The 27,016-nt window shown below is 45.1% G+C and overlaps 1 protein-coding gene across 1 annotated transcript; it reads right to left on the bottom strand.

Annotated features, from left to right (window-relative positions):
* Nucleotides 1–554: 554 nt before the first annotated feature.
* On the bottom strand, nt 555–27,016 carry LOC134586062 (uncharacterized). Its single transcript, XM_063441574.1, has 4 exons — nt 26,948–27,016; nt 23,231–23,794; nt 20,508–20,558; nt 555–715 (listed from the first exon to the last, which is right to left on the bottom strand). Exons 1-4 carry the CDS (start codon nt 27,000–27,002, stop codon nt 594–596), a joined length of 792 nt encoding a protein of 263 aa, XP_063297644.1. The 5' UTR covers nt 27,003–27,016; the 3' UTR covers nt 555–593.

Here is a 27,016-nt window from a genome sequence, read left to right as displayed (position 1 = left end):
ATGTGTTCGGCTTAATAAATGTCGATGAGTATTTCTTATTTTTATAGCACCCTCATACTCTGCAGGACTGACTCCTTGAAAATGTTTTAATATAGTCTGATTTGGGGAACTCTGCCTACGCAATTAACCATTTCCATTAAAGGATAGGAAAGGAGTGTGAGGGAGTCACAGATCGCTCCTGGTTTGAAGGACAGGAGACGAGTGTGAGGGAGTCACAGATCGCTCCTGGTTTGAAGGACAGGAGACGAGTGTGAGGGAGTCACAGATCGCTCCTGGTTTGAAGGACAGGAGATGAGTGTGAGGGACTCACAGATCGCTCCTGGTTTGAAGGACAGGAGATGAGTGTGAGGGAGTCACAGATTGCTCCTGGTTTGAAAGACGAGTGTGAGGGAGTCACAGATCGCTCCTGGTTTGAAAGACGAGTGTGAGGGAGTCACAGATCGCTCCTGGTTTGAAAGACGAGTGTGAGGGAGTCACAGTTCGCTCCTGGTTTGAAAGACGAGTGTGAGGGAGTCACAGAGCGCTCCTGGTTTGAAAGACGAGTGTGAGGGAGTCACAGATCGCTCCTGGTTTGAAAGACGAGTGTGAGGGAGTCACAGATCGCTCCTGGTTTGCAGGACAGATGCACATGTTAGCAGCAGATTAAAGCTCAGTGCTTTCAGCGCCAAGATCCTCAGTGTCAGAAGCTGCAGGAAATCCCATCTCAGGTGGAGAGCTACAGGAGGTGAGAACAGAGAAATGTTAAGAACTTTCTAAACAGGTAGTTTATGGAAAACATTGACTTGAATTTTATTCTAAGCAAAGAGGCTCCTGTTATTATCTCTTCCTACACCATACCTCCCAGCAATCCTGCATTTGGCAGAACAGTCACAATTTTGGGGTACTTTCTCACCACACTGCCTCTGATTTCTGGTGTCCTGTTTCGGGGGACACTAATGACCGAGTCCCCAGAAAGTGCAGCATCAGAGAATTATTAGATGCGCTCACTCTAAAAAAACTCCACTCAGGGTATATATTAAATCAGGCACAACATTAAAACCATCTGCCTAATATTGTGCAGGTTGAGTTAAGGTACAGACTCCAAAATACCTCTGCATGTGTTGTGTTATCCGGCACCAAGACATAAGCAGCAGATCCTTTAAGTCCTATAAGTTGTGAGGTGACCTGCATATAAGGCCAGTTGTGGCTGCCCATAAACGTATTCCAGCTTGTAGTCCCAGAACTATGTGTCGTCTGGTTACTGGGAGGGGAAAGGGCTACTCTTAAATTACTGTTCCAGTTCCAGTCTTAAGAGCGCTCAGGCGGCTGCAGCTTCTCCCCTCCCCTGTAGCGTGGCCGAGCTGCTATCCGGTCCGCGGTGCCCGGCCGGTGTGATAAGAAGGTGCACACTGTGCACCTTCCTGTCAGTCCGACCGGGTACAGGACACAGAAACTCCTGTTCCGCGCGGAACAGGAGTTGCGGTTTCCTGTACCCGGCCGGACTGACAGGAAGGTGCACACTCAGTGTGCACCTTCTTATCACTCCGGCCAGGCACCGCGGACCGTATATCAGCTCGGCCAAGCTACAGGGGAGGGGGTGGGTAAGAACATAGAGGGGGGGGAATGGGGGGGGAATGAGTGGGGGAATGAGCAGATAGGGGGGGGGGGGAGAATGAGCAGAGGGGGGGATGAACAGAGAGGGGGGGGGATGAACAGAGAGGGGGGATGAACAGAGAGGGGGGGATGAACAGAGAGGGGGGGATGAACAGAGAGGGGGGATGAACAGAGAGGGGGGGGATGAACAGAGAGGGGGGATGAACAGAGAGGGGGGATGAACAGAGAGGGGGGGGATGAACAGAGAGGGGGGGATGAACAGAGAGGGGGGGAATGAACAGAGAGAGGGGGGGAATGAACAGAGAGAGGGGGGAATGAACAGAGAGAGGGGGGAATGAACAGAGAGAGGGGGGAATGAGCAGAGGGGGGGAAATGAACAGAGAGAGGGGGGAATGAGCAGAGGGGGGGAAATGAACAGAGAGGGGGGAATTAACAGAGGGGGGGAAATGAACAGAGAGGGGGGAATTAACAGAGGGGGGGAATGAACAGAGAGAGAGGGAAATGAACAGAGAGAGGGGGGAATGAGCAGAGGGGGGGAAATGAACAGAGAGGGGGGTAAGAAGAAAGAGGGAGGGGGTAAGAAGAAAGAGGGAGGGGGGTAAGAAGAAAGAGGGAGTGGGTAAGAAGAAAGAGGGAGGGGGGGTAAGAAGAAAGAGGGAGGGGTGGTAAGAAGAAAGAGGGAGGGGGGTAAGAAGAAAGAGGGAGGGGGGGTAAGAAGAGAGAGGAAGGGGGGGTAAGAAGAGAAAGGGAGGGGGGGTAAGAAGAGAAAGGGAGGGGGGGTAAAAAGAGAAAGGGAGGGGGGTAAGAAGAGAAAGGGAGGGGGTAAGAAGAGGGGGAGGGGAGTAAGAAGAGGGAGGAGTAAGAAGAGGTGGGAGTAAGAAGAGGGGGAGGGGGGTAAGAAGAGGGGGGAGTAAGAAGGGGTAAGAAGAGGGGAAGGGGGGAGTAAGAAGAGGGCGAAGGGGGTGTAAAAAGAGGAAGAGGGGGGAGGGGGTAAGAAGATAAAGGGAGGGGGTAAGAAGAGGGGGGAGGGGAGTAAGAAGAGGGAGGAGTAAGAAGAGGGCAATTGCCCCCTCCCCTGTCCGCAGGCACCGTGCGGGCAGCCGGCAGGGGAGGGAGGAAGAGAGGATCCGGGAGCTCAGCCTGCAGCTCCTCTGGGTCCTTCTTGCGCGAGCACAGAGCGTTGCCGCGGTTACCACGGCAACGTTACGGCTCTTGCGAGAGTAAACTCTAGCCCTGGAGCTACGGGCTAGAGTTCACTCTCAACACTGCGACCACCAGGGATTCCTGGTGGTCGCAGTGGTGAGAGTGAACTCTAGCCCCATAAACACACTGCCCCCACACACCATACACATTCACACACTGCCCCCCATACACCCACACACACCATACACATTTACACACATTGCCTCACACACACACACATACACTGCCCACCCATACATACACAGACCCCTCATACACACATTGCCCCACACACCCTACACATTCACACACTACACCCCCTCACACACACTGAACCTTTCACACACACTGCACCCCTTACACATTGCACCACTGCTCCTATACCCTACTACAGCCTCATATCCCAGCAGACCCCAGGTAAGTTGTCTTAAACGGTTTGACTACTTACTCTGAAAGGGGGGTCCGGCCCTGCTGGCACCATAACGACTACACAGAGCAGTAGTGGTTATTGTGCATGGATTATTTCTTTAAATAATCTACAAGTGCCCCAGTAGCCAGCAAGCCAGCCAGCCCACAGGCCGGCCAGCCAGCCAGCCAGCCAGCCCACAGGCCGGCCAGCCAGCCCACAGGCCACCAGTTAGGCTTAGAGCCAGCAAGCCCACAGCCTGCCAACCGCAGCCAGCAAGCCAACAGCCTGCCAGCCACAGCCAGCAAGCCAACAGCCTTCCAGCCACAGCCAGCAAGCCCACAGCCTGCCAGCAAGCCCACAGACTGCCAGCCAGCAACAGTAATTAAGGTAAGAGGAGCTAAGTTGGCCTAGGTATCAGCGAGCTATGTTGTGTTGCTATATTGTGAATAGGAACCAGAGTGTTGGAGAGACCCCCCTCCAGGCCCCATTAGACTCCATTGTCGTTTCTAATGGGACCTGGAGGAAATTCTTTCTAACACACTCTCTAAAGGACACTGAGAGAGCCTCTGCTAGAATGCTCCCCCCCTCCATGGCCCATTAGCCCTCAATTGTAGTCTCTGGGGCCTCAAAGGGATTATTGCACTTTTGTTCCTTGTGTCTAAAGATTGTGTAGGGTGTGGCTGGAGGCGGTGCATGGAGGCGGGACAAGGGTGGCGCTTGCTGCGGCCTGTAAGGGGGCCCTTGATTTATTTTGCCCGGGGGCCCTGAGGGTTCTCAGTCCGCCCCTGGAGACACTATAATCACCTGTACAACTTTAGCTTAATGAAGTAGTTTTGGTGTATAGAACATGCCCCTGCAGCCTCACTGCTCAATCCTCTGCCATTTAGGAGTTAAATCCCTTTGTTTATGAACCCTAGTCACACCTCCCTGCATGTGACTTGCACAGCCTTCCATAAACACTTCCTGTAAAGAGAGCCCTATTTAGGCTTTCTTTATTGCAAGTTCTGTTTAATTAAGATTTTCTTATCCCCTGCTCTGTTAATAACTTGCTAGACCCTGCAAGAGCCTCCTGTATGTGAATAAAGTTCAATTTAGAGATTGAGATACAATTATTTAAGGTAAATTACATCTGTTTGAAAGTGAAACCAGTTTTTTTTTCATGCAGGCTCTGTCAATCATAGCCAGGGGAGGTGTGGCTAGGGCTGCATAAACAGAAACAAAGTGATTTAACTCCTAAATGACAGTGAATTGAGCAGTGAAATTGCAGGGGAATGATCTATACACTAAAACTGCTTTATTTAGCTAAAGTCATTTAGGTGACTATAGTGTTCCTTTAAGCTACAGTAGCTCTTCTGTGTGATCAGACCAGGCGGGCTAGCTTTCGCTACCCACATGCATTAATGAGCCTTGGGCGACCATGCCCTGATGCCAGTTCATTGGGTTGTCCTTACTTGCACCACTTTTGGTAGATACTAACCACTGCATATAGGAAACACCCCACAAAACCTGCCGTTTTGCAGATGCTCTAATCCAGTCATCTAGCCGTCACTATTTGGCCCCTGTCAATGTCGCTAAGATCTTTAAGCTTGCCCATTTTTCCTGCTTCCAACACTTGAAATTCAAGAACTGACTGTTTACTTGCTGCCCAGTATATTGCACCCCTTGACAGTTGCCATTGTAGTGGTATTGTCAATGTTCTTCACTTGTCAGTGGTTTTATTTTTCTGGCTGATCAGTGTATACCCATGCACAGGACTGTGAGTGGTGCTGGTCAGCACAGCAGCAGGCAGCCGGGCATAACACCACCCATTTTTCAGGAGGTCCTGCCTCCATGATGCCACCAGTGAACAACCACATAAATAGGTGGTATCTCTGGCTGCCCACCTCCATCCTCCAATAATGTTAAGTATGACTTTACTGAACGTCAGCAGTAAGAGAAATGCCCACACAGCCTGCCCATAGTGTATGTGACTCTTTTGGGGGGGGAAATGCTGCAAACAATCAGTGAATAAAATATAAAAAATATTTAAAATCAGTTAGTTCCTGACAAGGGCCTCGATTTTAATATTTTCGGATAACAATTTAAAATGATTATTTCAAAATATGAATCTCAAAAAAGTCCGGGATTGTTTGGTCAAGCATGTAATTAATATGCATGTGACCAGGATGTTGGTCCAAGGAGAAATCTGATTGCCAATATTGATACCGGAGAAACTGACGGAAGCCAAGCACAGAGAGATGGACACAGGTTTCTTCAGGAAGGAAGAGATTCTTTATTCGGTTCACCGATCGGGACTCAGAGGGACTAGTGTCACCAAAATACAACAAGTTCTGAGCCCCGGACAATAGTGCAGGCTCCTTATATAGGCACATAACTCCTCCCATATTAAGCTCCACCGCACATTCTCATAACCAATCAAAACGAACAAGAACTAACTTCCTGCTTGACCGCATGGCTTGTCCAGCACAATGGAGGAGGGGAATACTACATCCTGTATTCTCGCACATGCTCCGTACACTACTGATCGTATCTTTGCCACGTGCAACCAACCGACCGATACACCAGTATATGCACGTACACATGCCACGTGGTAATCTCGGCCTACTAAATTTACTTTTACCGAGATTCCACCACAATATGGAGTCAAAAAGGAATTTTTCCCCCTTTTTGTGGCAAGTTAGAAATAGCTACAATTGGGTATTTTTGCCTTTTTTTTCTTTTTTGATCAACAAAGCAAAAGAATGGGTTTTAAGGGTTGAACCTGATTATCTAGATCTGGAGGAACAATTGACCCCAGACATATTGGGATGTTAACAGTTTTGTGCAGAGAAAATTTTCATACAAACAGTGAACAATGGGGTCACCTAAGATTATCCTATATCTTCTGGAATCGCGTGGAGCGCTACAATTAGCTGTGCAGCCTTGCTCTAGGCCTAAAACAAATCTAGATTGTAAAGTACAAACCATTGTCACGAACGCTGTGGTGGAATCTCGGTAAAAATAAATTTAGTAGGCCGAGATTACCACGTGGCATGTGTACGTGCATATGCTGACGTATCGATCAGTTGGTTGCACGAGGCAAGATACGATCAGTAGTGTACGGAGCATGTGCAAGAATACAGGATATAGTATTCCCCTCCTCCATTGTGCTGGACAGGCCATGCGGTCAAGCAGGAAGTTAATTCTTATTTTGTATTAATTGGTCAAGAGAATGTGCGGGTGGAGCTTAATATGGGAGGAGTTATGTGCCTATATAAGGAGCCTGCACTATTGTCCGGGGCTCAGAACTTGCTGTATTTTGGTGACATTAGTCCCTCTGAGTCCCGATCGGTGATCCAATAAAGAATCTCTTCCTTCCTGAAGAAACCTGTGTCCATCTCTCTGTGCTTGGCTTCCGTCAGTTTCTCCGGTATCATTTGGTGCATTGGCCGGGAAGCTCATCGTTCAACGGTAGCTGAGAGGCAGAGGCGTGAGACGGTCTATCTTTGCCCACGTTCTCTACGGCTGCACTCCTGAACTTCTGCGTGGACCTCCCTTCGTCTCGGCGCCACTGGTCTGTTGTCCAGGAGATCATCGGCCTCTACGTAAGAAGTGCTGGGGTGTCCCCGTCGATGAGTGTGAACTCAGGTTCAGGAACGAGGAGGTAAGACAACTGCTGTTTTAGACGGCAGACCCACTAGGGGTATACCGATTGTGCGATAGGCCCAAAAGGGGTTTAAATCTGTGTATGGAATCTGCCCCCTCTATCGGAGGGAAGGAGCGAAGGCGCACCGCTCAATCGAACGCTCTTTAGTAAGACCGTTTGATTTGGTTTGGAGTCAGGCGAGGTTCTGTGTAAATAGCCCTAGCCGGACACCGGTGTCTTGTCTAGACTAGCGTTCTAGGGTGTATATTTCGTTCGCTAGGTCGGAGGGACCGGGAGACTAAGCGGCGCCTGTGTAAATTCGGTTCGCTAGCTCTCATCCTATCTTGGCTAAGTGGGAAGGCGTGTAAATTTGGAACCCACTAGATTTTTGATAGAGTAATAGACTAAGAGGCGTCTGTGTAAATTCGGTCCTCTAGTTCGCTATATGTGGTGCTTGGGCAGTGTGGCTAACCAAAACGGGTGTATATAGTTTTAGGTAGTCCATTCAAGGTACTGGCCAATAGTTTAGTTGGGATTGTAAATGTGTTAAAGATTGTTTAGTAAAGTGTATATCTTGTTAGATAGCGCGAGCTCAGCCGTCTAGCGAGAGTGTTAATAGTGTGTTGCTGTATCATAGTGCACGGTACCATAACCCTGTATATTTACTGACACTGTATATAAGTACTAATCATTGTCGTCTAATGCATGTTTAACACCATAACCACTAATAATTGTATTGTGACCTTAAATTGTGCTTTGACTTATGCTAGCCGTACTGTAACCGCTATTTGTAAAAGACGATGTTACTGGGGTGTGTTATAGACGGGTAATTCATATATAGAGAATTATAGCGTGGGTGACTGTATAGTTTCGCCAAAGGGCATAATATTGATTATTTAGTGACTTGTGTAACAGCTGTGTGTGTACGGGAATTCCCTGAGTGTTTATTGTGTACGTTTCACTTGGTAACCGTACCACGTGGTGCTGTTGCCAGAGGAAACGGGTGTGACTGTTGAATAGAACGCGTGCATAGTATTCGTTGTCAACGACGTTCCATTGATAAGTATGGGCGCGTCGGAGTCAACGATTCCGGATCCCTTAGGTTGTATGGTAAAGAATTTTAAAAAGGGATTCAAAACATGTGATTTTGGGGTTAAAATGTCTCCTGTACGTTTGGTCACTTTGTGCACTAGGGAGTGGCCTACTTTGGTTGCGGCATGGCCGCCACGTGGCAGTTTGGATGCAACTCTGGTACAGCGTGTACACGTGGCTGTATCAGGTAGGCCTGAACTTTACGGGCAGTTTCCATATATTGATTGTTGGAGACAGGCCGTAAATGACTCGCCAAAATGGATTCAGATATGCCACGAGGAGCAATGTCGCCTCGTGGTGGCCAGGACTTGTTTGTCCACTAGGACTGTGGTTAGGCCCATTTTGGACACGCCCCCTGAGTCCGAGATCCCTTTGCCGCCCCCTTACTTTCCTTTAAGAGGAAGTGACGCGAATGCAGGAAGTTCTGCACCCCTTCCCCCATTGCCCCCATCCACTTCCGCTCCCTCCTCTAGTACAGAATCCACCCCCTCTCGTATTAAATCTCCCCTTCCGGAACCAGAACCCACCCCCGTTAGATCTGAATATCCTGTTTTGGCGCCACTTAAAACTTCCGGTCAAGCTTCTTCTAGCTCGGCTCGGAGTATTCTATTTACCAACTTTTCCCAAAATCAAGCCCCCACATCCTCATGCTCTATTACCCCCCGACCGGAACCTCTAACTGACGCCCCTTCACGTAGCCCCATACTAACCCGACAACTGACCGGTACCCAACAATTAAAACATTACCAGATGCCTCTTCGTCTGAATCCTGGGTCAGCCTATATCGATGCCGCAGGTCAAATGGCACATGCTGACCCAGTCTTCGTATATGTCCCGTTCACGACTACCGATCTCTTGAATTGGAAGACCCACAACTCCTCGTACACTGAGAAACCACAAGCTATGACCGATCTGTTCACCTCGATAGTTCAGACACATAACCCGACATGGGCTGATTGCCAGCAGTTATTAATGACATTGTTCAATAATGAGGAAAGGACAAGGATTAACCAAGCGGCCATTAAAGCGCTAGAGGATAGAGCCCGTGCTTTAAATCAAGCCAATCCGGCAGCATGGGCCGCAACACATTACCCTAATACCGATCCTGATTGGAATGTTAATGGCGCAGATATGGTTCAACTTAAAGCCTATAGAGACGCTATAATTGCTGGCATGAAAGCCGGAGGAAAGAAAGCTATTAATATGTCGAAGACAGTTGAGGTGATTCAGAAAAGTGATGAAGCGCCCAGTGTCTTTTATGACCGATTATTGGAGGCATACCGCTTGTATACCCCCTTTAATCCGGAAGACGCTGATAATTCCCGAATGGTGAACTCCGCCTTTGTCAGCCAAGCTTACGGAGATATTAAGCGCAAGCTACAGAAGTTAGAAGGGTTTGCAGGTATGTCTATCACCCAACTAATGGAGGTAGCGAATAAAGTATATATGAACAGGGAAACAGAAAGTAAGAAAGAGGAAGAGCGCAAGATGCGTAAAAAGGCAGATATGCTAGCGGTAGCGATCGCAGGCGTAGATAGACGGGGCCCAGATAGAGGCGATAGTAGATGGAATAGGGAGCCTTTGAGTAGGAATCAGTGCGCGGATTGCAAGGAAGAAGGGCATTGGAGAAACGAGTGTCCGCAAAGAGAGCAGTACGAGAGAGACCAACCCAGGGCAGGTTACGGAAACTTTAGAGGCAGAGCGAGAGGTAGAGGAGGCCCCGGAGGGAGTAATGGTAATAGAGGGAGCAATGGGAACAGAGGAAGTGTTAGGGAAGATAGGTATTATCCAGCAGCGCAAAGGTCCCGCGATAGAGAAGGTAGGGACTTTGTAGGATTGGCTGACACGGTCATGGAGGACTATTGATACCGACCGGGCTCCATCCCCCTTGGTCGAGCGGAGCCTATGGTCGATGTATCAATAGGGGGAAAAAGGAGTGCGTTCATGATCGACACTGGTGCTGAACATTCGGTGGTGACTAATCTAGTTGCTCCTCCATCTGGAAGAACTATTACTGTAATAGGAGCAACTGGGAGAAGTGCTGAAAAAACGGTTCTTAAAAGTCGACTCTGTACATTGGGAGGCCACGTAGTAAAACATCAATTCCTTTACATGCCTGAATGTCCAATCCAATTGCTGGGACGTGATATGCTATCCAAATTACAAGCGCAGATTACGTTCCTACCAAATGGAACAACATCCTTAAAGTTTAATGGACCTTCAGGTATTATGACATTATCCGTACCAAAGGAAGAAGAGTGGCGACTTTATACAGCGTTGACTAGCCAAAACCCTAGGAGTGATGAATCCTTATTCAACATACCAGGAGTTTGGGCAGAGAACAACCCACCAGGACTGGCCCGCAATATTCCACCTATTAAAATCGAACTAAAACTTGGGGTTTATCCAGTGAGCCTAAGACAATATCACATCCCGCAGAAGGCTAAGAAGAACATCCAATCTTATCTGGATAAGTTCATACGGTATGGTATCCTAAAATTCTGTACTTCCCCCTGGAACACCCCATTGCTGCCTGTTCAAAAGCCCGGTACAGATGAGTATCGACCTGTGCAGGACTTGAGAGCAGTCAATGATGCGGTTGTTAGTATACATCCAGTTGTGCCCAATCCATATAACCTGCTTGCTTTAATTCCGGGCGGGGCTACTTATTTTACAGTCTTAGATCTCAAAGATGCCTTCTTTTGCCTCCGAATTGCCGCAGAAAGCCAATGTATCTTTGCTTTCCAATGGGAAAACGCTGTAACGGGCTCAAAACGCCAAATGACCTGGACAAGACTGCCCCAAGGGTTTAAAAATTCACCTACCCTATTTGGTTCAGCTCTAAGTCAAGATCTACTGGATTTCGAGTCTATCCCAGGAGAGTGTGTACTGTTACAATATGTAGATGACTTGTTGATAGCAGCAGTTACCAAGGAAATATGTCAGCAAGCAACGCACGATCTACTACACATTCTCTGGAAGGCAGGATACAAGGTGTCTAGAAAGAAGGCTCAGTTGTGTTTGCCAACTGTCAAATATCTGGGATTCCATATCTCTGAAGGTCAAAGAATTATGGGGCCAGAGAGAAAAGAAGCTGTGTGCCAAATACCGATACCCAAGAATAGAAGACAAGTGCGAGAATTCTTGGGGGCAGCAGGCTTCTGTAGGATATGGATTCCCAGCTACGCGATACTGGCAAAACCTCTGTATGCAGCTATCAAAGGTACAGAGCACGACCCCTTCTTATGGACTCAAGAACAGCAAACGGCATTTGAAGATGTGAAGAAGGCTTTGATGAGTGCCCCAGCATTAGGTCTACCTGATCACACACGACCATTCTACCTGTATGTACATGAGCAAAGAAGAATGGCTGTGGGAGTATTGACACAGTACTTGGGATCATGGCAAAGACCTGTTGCCTACATGTCTAAGCAACTGGATGCAGTGGCCAGCGGACTTCCACCTTGTCTAAGAGCCGTAGCTGCAGCCGCCCTGCTAGTAGCTGAAGCCGATAAACTCACTCTGGGTCAAGAACTTTATGTACGAGTCCCACATGCAGTACAGACGTTGTTGGATTACAAAGGAAATCATTGGTTTAGTAACAGCCGTATGACCAAGTATCAAGCAATGTTGTGTGAAAACCCAAGAGTGCATTTAGAGACTGTAAATACCTTAAATCCAGCTACCCTTTTGCCACAACCTACTGAAAGTCAACATGATTGTTTGGAAGTGATGGATGAAGTATTTTCAAGTAGACCAGATCTTCGTGATTTTCCCATCCAGAACCCCGATGTTCAATATTACACCGACAGCAGTAGTTAAGTGAAAGAAGGGATCCGCTATGCAGGATATGCAGTAACAACGATAGACAAGGTGATAGAAGCTCGGCCACTGGCAAAAGGAACATCAGCACATAAGGCAGAATTAATAGCACTGACACGAGCGTTACAACTGGCTGAAGGTTTAAGAGTGAACATCTACACGGACTCCAAGTATGCGTTTTTAACCACTCATGCCCACGGAGCTTTGTATAAAGAAAGAGGACTATTGAATTCAGAAGGCAAAGAAATCAAGTATGCAGCTGAAATCCTACAATTATTGGAAGCAGTGTGGGAGCCGAAAGAAGTCGGTATTATTCATTGTCGAGCGCATCTGAGAGGAGATGGTGATGTAACCAAAGGAAATCGGATGGCAGATAGTGCAGCTAAGCGCGCCGCTGAATCGGGAAGACAGGAGTATGTGGGGCATATAGCTGCTCTTATACCAACTCCACTGTCTCAATGGACTCCAGTTTATACAGCTCAAGAAGAGGAGTGGTTAAAGACTGAACCTGGAAAGTATTTGGAGAACAAATGGTATCAGTTAGAAGTATCAATAGTCATTCCAGCGTCACTAGCGGTAGAAATTGTCCAAAACTATCACAACGGGACACATTCTGGGAGAGACAGTACAGAAGAATCTCTCAGAAAACATTTCTACATACCAAGATTGTCCAACTTGACTCAGGCCATTGTACGAAGATGTGTAACGTGTGCTAAAAATAATGCAAGGCAAGGACCAGTAAAGCCACCAGGAGTCCAGTTTATGGGGGGACTCCCCATGTCCGATTTACAAATTGACTGTACAGTGATGCCTAAATCGGGTGGACATCGCTACTTGCTGGTAGTTGTGTGTACCTATTCAGGCTGGGTAGAAGCATGTCCTACTCGTACAGAGAAAGCAGGAGAAGTTGTGAGATTCCTGCTACGAGAAATAATACCCCGATATGGACTACCCTGCTCTATAGGATCGGACAATGGTCCAGCTTTTGTTCATCAGTGCCTACAACAACTGACTCATATGCTTGGTATAAAGTGGAGGCTTCATACGGCATATAGACCCCAGAGTTCTGGTAAGGTAGAGAGAATGAATAGAACTATTAAGAATCAGTTGGCTAAAATGTGTCAGGAAACCCAACTTAAGTGGAATGTTCTCTTGCCCATAGCTCTATTGCGAATCCGCAGTACACCTACCAGAAGGATGGGCCTCTCTCCTTTTGAAATCATGTATGGGCGACCACCTCCCGTACTTGGTAACTTAAGGGGGGATTTGAGTCAGTTGGGAGAAGGAATTACCCGGCAGCAGGTTGTAGAGTTGGGTAAGACTATGGAGGAGGTACAGAAATGGGTACAAGATAGATTACCTGTGAATATTTATCCCCCAGTTCATAGTTACCACCCAGGAGACCAAGTGTGGATTAAAGAGTGGAATAATGTACCGTTAGGGCCCAAGTGGAGAGGTCCTTATGTTGTTCTTTTGTCTACCCCATCAGCGATAAAAGTAGCCGAAGTGACTCCATGGATACATCACTCCAGGGTTAAACCAGCAGCAGTCGATTCTTGGCAAGTTACAGCAGATCCAGAGAATCCCTGCAAGATCCGGTTAAAACGCACGACTCAGTCGGAGTGACGAGGAACCTTGTGGATTACAAATTTTATTGTTTCAGAGATTTGGTAAGTGAGTGAGAAGGCCATAATAAAGCCTGTCCACCCACCAACGAGTGTATAAGTCAGGAAAAGTCTCGAAGGGACCCCTGTGAAGACGAGCAGAACTCCATTCCCTGCAGCCCTTACATCCTGGAAGCTGAGGTGCCTTCGCACGGATGAAGACTGAGGATGACGACGAAAGATGTGTTTATGATAATGTTTATTTATGTGTATTTTTATATTCAGGAAGGTAGAGGTACCGACACTCCTAGCTGTGAGGTATGCATTAAGACTACAAGAACAGGTAACCATATATCCCAGACCCTAATTTGGCATTCACAATATGAGTGTAAAGGAGATGTATCAAGATGTAGATACTTAAATATAGAATATAGTGTGTGCCATTTAGGAGTAGGAGAACCTAAGTGCTTCAGTCCAGAGTATCAACCCCGTACAATTTGGTTGACTCTCAGGAATGGAGATCCTCAGGGGACCCTAATTAATAAGACGGTATTAGAATCCGTATATTCTTCAGGTGTTCTGCTATTTGATGCGTGTAAGGCGATATCAAGTGGTAGAAAGCCGTGGAATGTATGTGGGGATCTTAGATGGGAGAGAACGTATGGGTCTAACGATAAATATATTTGTCCCAGTAGTAAAAATAAATATGTGAGTCCTAGATGCCCAAATAGAGATTATAACTTTTGCCCATATTGGTCTTGTGTGGGGTGGGCAACTTGGGGACAGACAGCAGACAAGGACATGATTGTGACTAAGTTGCCTACCAGTCCATACTGTAAGTCTATGGAATGCAATCCAATCCATATACTTATAAATAACCCCGACAAGTTCTTAGATAAATATGGTAATTTATTTGGGTTTCAAATATATGGGACGGGTTTAGACCCTGGGACAATATTGTTTATAGGGATAGAGACTGATACGGTAACCTCCCAAACTCATCAAGTATATCATTCCTTTTATGAAGAGATGAGCATAGATAATAAGATCCCCCATAATGCTAAAAACCTGTTCATTGATTTAGCCGAAAGTATTGCCGGTAGTCTTAATGTTACCAACTGCTATGTGTGTGGAGGTACTAACATGGGAGACCAATGGCCTTGGGAAGCAAAGGAGGTAATGTCCGGTTCTGAGGCACCAATTAATATCTACACAAGCCGACTATCATATGAGTGTTAGAGGTAAATCTGAGTGGAGATTAAAGACCTCCATCATAGGTTATGTTTGCATAGCGAGGAAAGGAATGATGTATTACACTTCTGTAGGAGCATTAACTTGTCTAGGGCAAAAAGCTTATGATGATGATACAAAGAATACAACTTGGTGGTCGGCTTCAAATGTCTCAGAACCATCTAACCCGTTTGCTAGATACGCCAATTTAAAGGATGTGTGGTTTGATCTATCCATCACATCTAACTGGAGAGCCCCAGCAAATTTGTACTGGATCTGTGGTAAGAAAGCCTATTCGGAGTTGCCACAGGACTGGGAAGGGGCATGTGTGTTGGGTATGCTCAAACCATCCTTCTTCTTGTTACCTATTGAAACAGGTAAGACTTTAGGTGTTAAAGTGTATGACCTTTGGTTATAGAACCCCTATTTATATGCTCAACCGTATTATAAGATTACAGGCAGTGGTTGAGATCATCACTAACGAGACATCACAAGCGCTCAATCTTCTAGCGAAGCACAATACCAGGATGAGGACAGCAGTATACCAAAATAGATTAGCCTTGGATTACCTTTTGGCAGTAGAGGGAGGTGTATGTGGGAAGTTTAACCTGAGCAATTGCTGTCTTCAAATAGATGACGAAGGGCAAGCAATAGCTGAGCTTACTAGCCATATGGTTAAACTAGCGCATGTGCCTACTCAGGTATGGAAAGGGTACAATCCAAGTAGTTGGTTTGGTAGCTGGTATGAGTGGTTTGGAGGGCTTAAGGCAGTGGTAGGTGGAGTCCTACTGATTTTAATGTTGTGTCTACTCCTGCCGTGTCTTATACCCTTAGTAGTTAGGTCTGTGCAAAGCCTGATAGAAAATATAGCAGAGAGGAAGGCTGCTGCACAGATAATGGCAATTTATAAATATAAGGCTCTAGATCAGGGAGAACCAATGCAGGAAGACGAGTGTTGAAGATTCACATCATAGGATAAGTCTGGTCTGGTTCAAGGTAACTTGCGGTGTATGCAAACCAAGGTTAAGTGATGCCTCAAGTAATTGTGAAATATCAAGAGGCATCAAAGGGGGGAATGTGGTGGAATCTCGGTAAAAATAAATTTAGTAGGCCGAGATTACCACGTGGCATGTGTACGTGCATATGCTGACGTATCGATCAGTTGGTTGCACAAGGCAAGATACGATCAGTAGTGTACGGAGCATGTGCAAGAATACAGGATATAGTATTCCCCTCCTCCATTGTGCTGGACAGGCCATGCGGTCAAGCAGGAAGTTAATTCTTATTTTGTATTAATTGGTCAAGAGAATGTGCGGGTGGAGCTTAATATGGGAGGAGTTATGTGCCTATATAAGGAGCCTGCACTATTGTCCGGGGCTCAGAACTTGCTGTATTTTGGTGACATTAGTCCCTCTGAGTCCCGATCGGTGATCCAATAAAGAATCTCTTCCTTCCTGAAGAAACCTGTGTCCATCTCTCTGTGCTTGGCTTCCGTCAGTTTCTCCGGTATCAACGCACCCTACTTCAAGAGTGTGTGTGATGTAGTTGTGGTGGTGAAAGGGTTAAACTTCACTACTTGTCTGCACAAGACCAGAAATAATGATAAAAATCCCTCTTAACCCCTTAACGCCGTTACGGCGTTCTATGCCGTCGCGGCTAAAAAGCCGTTGCGGCGGCATAGAACGCCGTAACTGCTTAAGCCCCCAGAAGATCGCAGCTACTTACCTCCGCCGCGATCCTCTTCTGGGGGGCTGCCTGACAGCCCAGGCAGCCCCCCTCCGGCAAATGAGGCCCCCGGGGGCCATGTGATCGCTCTCAAAGAGCGATCACATGGCCCCTATAGCTGGCTATGGATCTGCCAGCAGGGGGACTGTCTAAAATATTAGACAGTCCCCCTGCTGGTAGGAAGAGTAAAAAAAAATGTATTAAACGTGTAAAATTAAATTAAAAGTATTTATATATATATAATATATGTGTATATATCTATTATATATATATAATATATACATATTATATATATATATGTTACGTCATACAAAGTGTATTTTAATATTAATATTAGTATAGACGTTACATATATATAATAGATATATACACATATATTATATATAAATACGTCTAATTACAATAATAAATAAATAAATAAAATAATAAAATAAATAAATAAAATATTGAAACAAAATTTAAAATAAATTATATATGCATATGTAATTTCATTCTAACTGTATTTTGCTATTAATATATATATATTGGCAACAGTTTATACTGTATTTCTACTGCCTCTTTAGCCTTTTGTGTATTGTTTTGCTTTTAGTTGTTACCATGGAGCTTTTCTCCATGGCAACAACCTCCCCATGATGCTGCCGGACGGGTGGTCACGTGTTGCGGTAATGACGCCGGCGCTACGTGATGACGTCATCTTGACGCACGCACTGACGTCGGCGGAACCCGCGGGAGACCCGGACTGAGCTGACAGGGAGATGCAATTATCTCGGTGGTGGGTAAGTTGATTGCTAATATGTATGTTTGTATATATATGTGTTTTTACAGTATGTGTACTAGTCCTGATGAAAGTCTGTGGTTAACAGACTGAAACGTCGATCTTTTGCAAGCTAATTAAAAGTTAAGTTTTACCTTTTGATTTACAAGTCCTGGGAGTGCTATCTTATTTTCTTTTTCTGTATTTTGCTGGACAAGCACCGGGCGAACATACCTTGTGAGTGGAGTGCAGGATTATTTTCCTTGTTATATTGGTAACATAATACACTTAGAATGACATTCTATATATATCCATCTATATATAAAATGCAAATAACCGCAAATATATATATATAGATAAATACATTTAATTACATAAAAGATTACATTAGTATGCACGTAGAATTTAAATACCTATAGATGCATATATATTAAAATTCTACGTATATATTTAAGTCATTGTTTAACATAATTATGTGATTTGATTAATTAAAATTTGATTGACATGCCTGACAACACAGGGAGAAAGTGCAGCGAATTTAATTCGCAAGCACTATATTTGACCCTGTAACTCTCCAAGACACCATAAAACCTGTACATAGGGGGTACTGTTTTACTCGGGAGACTTCGCTGAACTCAAATATTAGTGTTTAAAACTGGTAAATTTTATTAAAACAATGATATTTTAAGTAAAAGTGAAGTTTTTTGCATTTTTTTTCAAACAAACGGCACTTTTATGGACTATATTATTGTTGTAATATGTTTTACTGTTTTAAAACACTAATATTTGTGTTTAGTGAAGTCTCCCGAGAATAACAGTACCCCTCATGTACAGGTTTTATGGTGTTTTGGAAAGTTAGAGAGTCACATATAAGGCTTGCATTTCATTTTTTGGACATTGAAATTTGCCAGATTAGTTATGTTGCCTTTGAGACCGTATGGTAGCCCAGGAATAAGAATTACCCCCATGATGGCATACCATTTGCAAAAGTAGACAACCCAAGGTATTGCAAATGGGGTATGCCCAGTCATTTTTAGTAGCCACTTAGTCACAAACACTGGCCAAATATTAGTTTTTTGCTTTTTTCACACAAAAACAAATATGAACGCTAACTTTGGCCAGTGTTTGTGACTAAGTGGCTACTAAAAAAAGACTAAACATACCCCACGTTCAATACCTTGGGTTGTCTACTTTTTCAAATGGTATGCTGTTATGGGGGTAATTCTCATTCCTGGGCTACCACACTGTCTCAAAGGTAACATTACTAATCTGGCAAATTTCAATTTGAAAATGGAAGGTTCTATATTTGACCCTGTAACTTTCCAAAACAACATAAAACCTGTTACTGTTGTACTCGTGAGACATCGCTGATTACAAATATGTGCTTTTTGTTGCAGTAAAACCTAACAGTATTATGACATGTACAGCTAAAATGTGAGGCGGAACTACAAATTTAAAAAAAAAAATAATAATTTCTCACAGTTTTTTACATTTTATTCATAATAAATTATGTTTCATATATAAATATTTTATATGAAATGAAAGCCCTGTTTCTCCTGAACAAAATGATATATAATAAGTGTGGGTGCATATAATATGAAAGAGGGGAACTACGGGTGAACAGACATATAGCGCAAATTCCAGTTTTTGTTTACGTTTTGTTTTGATCAGAACGTGTACTATTGACTCCGTCCTGAAGGGGTTAACACCACCAACACTTAAAATAGTAATATTGTTATTATTATGGTTAACGCTGCCACCACCAAGACAATTTATAAATGAGTTTTACAACTTAGAGATTACAACTTAGCACAATATCTATGTAATTGCAAAATACTAACTGGTCTCTTCAGGTAACGTGATTCTTAACCAGACAAAGGCCGAACCTAATAAAGTAATATTTCTTTTTAGCAAAAAAGTGACCACCCCTTGTGTGCCAGACCAACATCAATCCAAATAGAAATGTTCTATCTCCTCTTATGTACCTGCCACAGAAATAATAATTGCATCTATAAATTTGTTACTATTTTTCCATTCCATAGATATATCACACTTCTTACTTGTGACCCAATATAGCGGACATCACAATCCCTTCCCAAATGGCTTAAAGGGAAACTCCAGTGCCAGAAAAACGATCCGTTTTTCTGGCACTGGAGGGTCCCTCTCCCTCCCACCCACCAATCCCCGGTTACTGAAGGGGTAAAAACCCCTTCAGTCACTTACCTGGGACAGCGGCGATGTCCGCCTCCGCGACGCTCCTCCTAGTGCTTACGTCGGCCGGTGGGCGAGACTAATCTCGCTCACCGGCCGAGGAGACCTAATGCGCATGCGCGGAAATGCCGCGCATGCGCATTACGTCTCCCCATAGGAAAGCATTGAAAAATCATTTCAATGCTTTCCTATGGGGTTTTGAGCGACGCTGGAGGTCCTCACACAGCGTGAGGACGTCCAGCGACGCTCTAGCACAGGAAACCTGTGCTAGAAACAAGGAAGTGACCTCTAGTGGCTGTCTAATAGACAGCCACTAGAGGTGGAGTTAACCCTGCAATGTAAATATTGCAGTTTATGAAAAACTGCAATAATTACAGTTGCAGGGTTAAGGGTAGTGGGAGTTGGCACCCAGACCACTCCAATGAGCAGAAGTGGTCTGGGTGCCTGGAGTGTCCCTTTAAGTCACGCAAATCATGTTTAGGCTTGATTAGAAGCCTGGTGCTTGTCCCATTCTAACTATAATAACAAATTAGGCTTAGTTATTAATCTGTGGGTAATTATTAATGTTTTTTTTGGATATGATACTGGAACACAAGTGTTTTTTTTCTTGAAAGGACCATTCATATCAAAGGACTCTGTTTAAGAGGGAATCAAGACATATGGCAAATGAGAGAGTTCGTTTATACTGAAACCAGACTTCCAGGCCACTTATGTGTGACTTCTCACACCTTACAGAGTAGCTCTGTCAGGGTCCCAGCTTCAAATAGGAATTTAGATTGTAAACCTTCTGACCTCCCATACAATCAAATTAACCCCATTTGAAAGTAACAATACCACCTCTACCAGATGGCCAATTCATATATGCACTACACAAATTACATTAAATGGCAATATTCTATAGTGCAACAATGAATTATGCACCCTTGCCGTGACACCTCCGACCAGATGAGAGACGCAATGGGAGAAGGCTCTCGTGCCTCTACCTTGCGTATCAACACTTGTTTTTTGCCTTCACCCTATACACTCATCTTCTTAATAACTGTTTATGTATGAATGGGGTAGCCCTCATGTTCTTGATATACAAGTACTGGCTATTAGAGAAGTTACATCCACAGAGCAGATATGCAGTATCTGCCATTTTCTAAGCAGATGCTGTATACAGAAAGTGTTGATCCAATAACTGCTAATCGTTCAGCTCTTTCTATGGAACACAAGCATAGACACCTTTGTACATTAGGGAAAATATATTCTATGCACTACCTGAATCCAGAGGTAACTCCTCTTCAACACACATGGTATCCACATCTTCACCTGTACACAATGCATGAAACAAGGTGTTAATTCATCCACTATATTAACAAAGATATGGAATAGCTACTTAAAGTGAATTTTACAGCTCCTGAAAAAGAACCTGTGCTTTAACTTTTTTTCCTGACATTGGCCTCGATTGAATAAGCTTTCCAAATCAATCCATACGGTTAGAACAGATGTCACCATTAAAGTATATGGAGATTTTTTAAGGTTAAGATTAAAGATAAACTCTAATTCAGAAGGACATGTGGAGACTGAAGATAAACTGAGTCAGGAGGACCAGCTGACAGTAAAGATGGAAGATGAGCTCTGAGTCAGGAGGACCAGCTGACAGTAAAGATGGAAGATGAGCTCTGAGTCAGGAGGACGAGCTGACAGTAAAGATGGAAGATGAGGTCTGAGTCAGGAGGACCAGCTGACAGTAAAGATGTAATATGAGCTCTGAGTCAGGAGGACGAGCTGACAGTAAAGATGGAAGATGAGCTCTGAGACAGGAGGACCAGCTGACAGTAATGATGGAAGATGAGCTCTGAGTCAGGAGGACGAGCTGACAGTAAAGATGGAAGATGAGGTCTGAGTCAGGAGGACCAGCTGACAGTAAAGATGGAAGATGAGCTCTGAGACAGGAGGACCAGCTGACAGTAAAGATGGAAGATGAGCTCTGAGACAGGAGGACCAGCTGACAGTAAAGATGGAAGATGAGCTCTGAGTCAGGAGGACGAGCTGACAGTAAAGATGGAAGATGAGCTCTGAGACAGGAGGACCAGCTGACAGTAATGATGGAAGATGAGCTCTGAGTCAGGAGGACGAGCTGACAGTAAAGATGGAAGATGAGGTCTGAGTCAGGAGGACCAGCTGACAGTAAAGATGGAAGATGAGCTCTGAGACAGGAGGACCAGCTGACAGTAAAGATGGAAGATGAGCTCTGAGTCAGGAGGACCAGCTGACAGTAAAGATGGAAGATGAGCTCTGAGACAGGAGGACCAGCTGACAGTAATGATGGAAGATGAGCTCTGAGTCAGGAGGACGAGCTGACAGTAAAGATGGAAGATGAGGTCTGAGTCAGGAGGACCAGCTGACAGTAAAGATGGAAGATGAGCTCTGAGACAGGAGGACCAGCTGACAGTAAAGATGGAAGATGAGCTCTGAGACAGGAGGACCAGCTGACAGTAAAGATGGAAGATGAGCTCTGAGTCAGGAGGACGAGCTGACAGTAAAGATGGAAGATGAGCTCTGAGACAGGAGGACCAGCTGACAGTAATGATGGAAGATGAGCTCTGAGTCAGGAGGACGAGCTGACAGTAAAGATGGAAGATGAGGTCTGAGTCAGGAGGACCAGCTGACAGTAAAGATGGAAGATGAGCTCTGAGACAGGAGGACCAGCTGACAGTAAAGATGGAAGATGAGCTCTGAGTCAGGAGGACCAGCTGACAGTAAAGATGGAAGATGAGCTCTGAGACAGGAGGACCAGCTGACAGTAAAGATGGAAGATGAGCTCTGAGTCAGGAGGACGAGCTGACAGTAAAGATGGAATATGAGCTCTGAGTCAGGAGGACGAGCTGACAGTAAAGATGGAAGATGAGGTATGAGTCAGGAGGACCAGCTGACAGTAATGATGGAAGATGAGCTCTGAGTCAGGAGGACCAGCTGACAGTAAAGATGGAAGATGAGCTCTGAGACAGGAGGACCAGCTGACAGTAAAGCTGGAAGATGAGCTCTGAGTCAGGAGGACCAGCTGACAGTAAAGATGGAAGATGAGCTCTGAGACAGGAGGACGAGCTGACAGTAAAGATGGAAGATGAGCTCTGAGTCAGGAGGACCAGCTGACAGTAAAGATGGAAGATGAGCTCTGAGTCAGGAGGACCAGCTGACAGTAAAGATGGAAGATGAGCTCTGAGTCAGGAGGACCAGCTGACAGTAAAGATGGAAGATGAGCTCTGAGACAGGAGGACTAGCTGACAGTAAAGATGGAAGATGAGCTCTGAGTCAGGAGGACCAGCTGACAGTAAAGATGGAAGATGAGCTCTGAGACAGGAGGACCAGCTGACAGTAAAGATGGAAGATGAGCTCTGATTCAGGAAGACGAGCTGACAGTAAAGATGGAAGATGAGCTCTGAGACAGGAGGACCAGCTGACAGTAAAGATGGAAGATGAGCTCTGAGTCAGGAGGACCAGCTGACAGTAAAGATGGAAGATGAGCTCCGAGACAGGCGGACCAGCTGACAGTAAAGATGGAAGATGAGCTCTGAGTCAGGAGGACCAGCTGACAGTAAAGATGGAAGATGAGCTCTGAGACAGGAGGACCAGCTGACAGTAAAGATGGAAGATGAGCTCTGATTCAGGAAGACGAGCTGACAGTAAAGATGGAAGAAGAGCTCTGAGACAGGAGGACGAGCGGACAGTAAAGATGGAAGATGAGCTCTGAGTCAGGAGGACCAGCTGACAGTAAAGATGGAAGATGAGCTCTGAGACAGGAGGACGAGCTGACAGTAAAGATGGAAGATGAGCTCTGACTCAGGGGGACCAGCTGACAGTAAGAAGGTGAGCTCTCAGTCAGGAGGACGAGTTGGTTATTGTTCAATAAATTGCCTTAAGATGACTTTAGTTAAGAGACATATCTGTCTGTCTGTTTGTCTGTCTATCAGCCTGGCAAGCTTACATGGAAAGGTTACCTGGTAGAGACAGGTTCTTACTACTCCAGACCTTGGCTTTTCCGGATTCAGTTACAAAGCAAGCAACAGAGCTCCACAATCTCAGTTCATCAATGGGAAGAGACAGCAGGACAAACACACCAATATCCTCGTTGGAAAAGTGTGATGGCAACAAATTATGGGAATCCCTTTTAGTTGGTCTGAAGACCAATTGACTGTTTACAGCTCCACTAGAATAATGAGTGGAGTGATGATTGCCAATGCTGTGGGTGGAAGAGCGGGCAAGAATAATAACATCCTCTCTTCGTGAAGGAGGACTGAGGAAAGTGCGAAAACTAACAGATGTTAGGGGGGAAAGAGGGTGGTGATGGTTACTAGATTTGGTTACAGATAGAGATGAGGAGATGTTCGGATTAGATAGTTGAAATGTGCCAATGTTTGTGCCATTGCCATTTGAGAACCAGATTGTGACATTTGTATCAAACATGCCTTGGACCATACAGAGAAGTTTCCCCTGGGGCTCATCTTCTTCCTGAACCCTCCATACTAGGGGCACAATGGCCTGTCCTGGAGAAACCCAGTACCCTACAGTGAGAGAGAAGCATTAACATGAGCATATAAGGTACAGAGTTTTGGTTGTCTAAATGAACATGAAACTGAGTAAAAACAGGTTTTATTCTATTTGATTTTATTCTTAAAATGCCCAGAAAATCCCAGCAGTTTTAGCTATGGCTGCAAAGCTTTATAAACACTGCTCCAGACAGTGTCTTGCATTCATACTCATATTACTTTTCCACACTTTTAGTCTCAGTCCTAATAACAATAATTACCAAAAAAAAGTGCGCTAAATTGATCTGTAAATATAAAGAGCAAATAATAGTGCAGACAATCTGAATAAGCATGAATGAAAAAAAAAGGGGAATATGAGAGAAAAAACTCACATGTCCCAGAGCCCTATCACCCCTGGCTCTGGGTTTGCAAAGCTCCTTTGGAGAGGGGATTCCCCCACTGAAGATTGTTCCAACGTATATGTCCACTGGCAGTTCAATAGTGCTGTGTGAAAAAGAAGGGCAGGACCTCCAATTGAATAATATCACAGGCAGTTTATTTAATAACAAAAGTTAAAAACCCTTACTTGGGATATGGTGGGTATAGACTCGCAGAGTCACCCACATAAAAGCATGTAAAGCAATCAAGGATGCGAATCCCTTCCGGGTTTCGTTCCGATCACGTGGTCCGCTTCCGGGTCCGCCCCTCTGATGACGTACGGAGGAAGCCTGTGGAGGCGGGCGAAACGCGTCACACGTACGTCATCAGGGGCGGACCCGGAAGCGGACCACGTGATCAGAACGAAACCCGGAAGGGATTCGCATCCTTGATTGCTTTATATGCTTTTATGTGGGTGACTCTGCGAGTCTATACCCACCATATCCCAAGTAAGGGTTTTTAACTTTTGTTATTAAATAAACTGCCTGTGATATTATTCAATTGGAGGTCCTGCCCTTCTTTTTCACACAGCACTATTGAACTGCCAGTGGACATATACGTTGGAACAATCTTCAGTGGGGGAATCCCCTCTCCAAAGGAGCTTTGCAAACCCAGAGCCAGGGTTGATAGGGCTCTGGGACATGTGAGTTTTTTCTCTCATATTCGCCTTTTTTTTTCATTCATGCTTATCCAGATTGTCTGCACTATTATTTGCTCTTTATATTTACAGATCAATTTAGCGCGCTTTTTTTGGTAATTATTGTTTTTCTATACACACTTCTGTGTGCATTGTTTGTTTAAGCGCTGCCATATTGTCTGTATTACATCCCCCAGCGCTTACACATTGGTTTCTTTTGTGTATTTATTCTCTGATAACAATGCTCCTCATGTTTTATATGCCCCTGTCCTTTATTTTGCCAAACCTTGAGATGGTACTCATGCCTTCAGAGACAACAACAATCAACTGCCCATGAATCTCCCCTTCCAGCCTGAGAATCTGCACATCCACCCTAGCTCCTTAGAATCTGAATCATTTTCAAGCTATTAGAATTGACAGATTCTCCCCAATGATCAGTCCATTAAGAGCTTGTTTGTTCACTCTAAGAATGTTTGCTTTTTCTGAGAATCTGCCTACTCACATTGACAACCTGAGAATCTGCCTATTCACCCTGCGAATCTGCCAGTTTACTCTGAGAACCTGCCTATTCACCCTGAGGATCTGCCTAGTCACCCTGACAATCGGAGAATCTGCCTATTCATCATGAGAAACCCCCAGTTCAGTCTAAGAATCTCCTAGTTCACCCTGAGAACCTGCCTATTCACCCTGAGAACCTGCCTATTCACCCTGAGAACCTGCCTATTCACCCTGAGGATCTGCCTAGTCACCCTGACAATCGGAGAATCTGCCTATTCATCACGAGAAACCCCCAGTTCGGTCTAAGAATCTCCTAGTTCACCCTGAGAATCTGCCTATTCACCCTGAGAATCTGCATATTCACCCTGAGAATCTGCCTATTCACCCTGAGAATCTGCCTATTCACCCTGAGAATCTGCCTATTCACCCTGAGAATCTCTTAGTTCACCCTGAGAATCTCTTAGTTCACCCTGAGAATCTCTTAGTTCACCCTGAGAATCTGCCTATTCACCCTGAGAATCTCTTAGTTCACCCTGAGAATCTGCCTGTTCACCCTGAGAATCTCTTAGTTCACCCTGAGAATCTCTTAGTTCACCCTGAGAATCTCTTAGTTCACCCTGAGAATCTCTTAGTTCACCCTGAGAATCTCTTAGTTCACCCTGAGAATCTCTTAGTTCACCCTGAGAATCTGCCTATTCACCCTGAGAATCTCTTAGTTCACCCTGAGAATCTGCCTGTTCACCCTGAGAATCTCTTAGTTCACCCTGAGAATCTCTTAGTTCACCCTGAGAATCTCTTAGTTCACCCTGAGAATCTCTTAGTTCACCCCGAGAATCTCTTAGTTCACCCTGAGAATCTGCCTATTTACCCTGAGAATCTGCCTATTTACCCTGAGAATCTGCCTATTCACCCTGAGAATCTGCCTATTCACCCTGAGAATCTGCCTATTCACCCTGAGAATCTGCCTACTCATCCTGAGAATCTCTTAGTTCACCCTGAGAATCTGCCTATTCACCCTGAGAATCTGCCTATTCACCCTGAGAATCTGCCTATTCACCCTGAGAATCTGCCTATTCACCCTGAGAATCTGCCTATTCACCCTGAGAATCTGCCTATTCACCCTGAGAATCTGCCTACTCATCCTGAGAATCTCTTAGTTCACCCTGAGAATCTGCCTATTCACCCTGAGAATCTGCCTATTCACCCTGAGAATCTGCCTATTCACCCTGAGAATCTGCCTATTCACCCTGAGAATCTGCCTATTCACCCTGAGAATCTCTTAGTTCACCCTGAGAATCTGCCTATTCACCCTGAGAATCTGCCTATTCACCCTGAGAATCTGCCTATTCACCCTGACAACCTGAGAATCTGTCTACTCATCCTGAGAATCTTAGTTCAGTCTGAGAATCTCTTAGTTCAGTCTGAGGATTGCCTCCAGGGTATGCCCACTACCTTGTCGTCATGTTTCCATGTACGGTTAGGGTTGGCAGTCCTTATCCAGCCTTCCTTCATCTACCAGAGAACAGCTTCATTATTACGGACTGTTCCTTAATTCCCTAATGATAAAATGTGGCATTTTAGTAGAATACAGATAGAAATGGTCATTTTCCACTAACCTCCCTGAAGCGTTGTCAGTATCATGGCAAGCAGGATCCGAGACGGACTCAACATAGTCTGAGAACCAG

This window comes from Pelobates fuscus, chromosome 2 (assembly GCF_036172605.1).
Source record: "Pelobates fuscus isolate aPelFus1 chromosome 2, aPelFus1.pri, whole genome shotgun sequence".
Taxonomy (NCBI): Eukaryota; Metazoa; Chordata; class Amphibia; order Anura; family Pelobatidae; genus Pelobates; species Pelobates fuscus.
This window is presented reverse-complemented; position numbering and strand designations above follow the sequence as displayed.

Excerpts from the sequence above, each read along its gene's own strand:
- LOC134586062 (XM_063441574.1), bottom strand. The coding sequence starts at position 27,002 with ATGTTGAGTCCGTCTCGGATCCTGCTTGCCATGATACTGACAACGCTT. Across the intron at positions 20,559-23,230 it reads TAAGAACCTGTCTCTACCAG|GTGAAGATGTGGATACCATG; the intron begins GTAACCTTTCCA and ends CATTGTGTACAG. Across the intron at positions 716-20,507 it reads GGAGTTACCTCTGGATTCAG|CTCTCCACCTGAGATGGGAT; the intron begins GTAGTGCATAGA and ends CACCTCCTGTAG.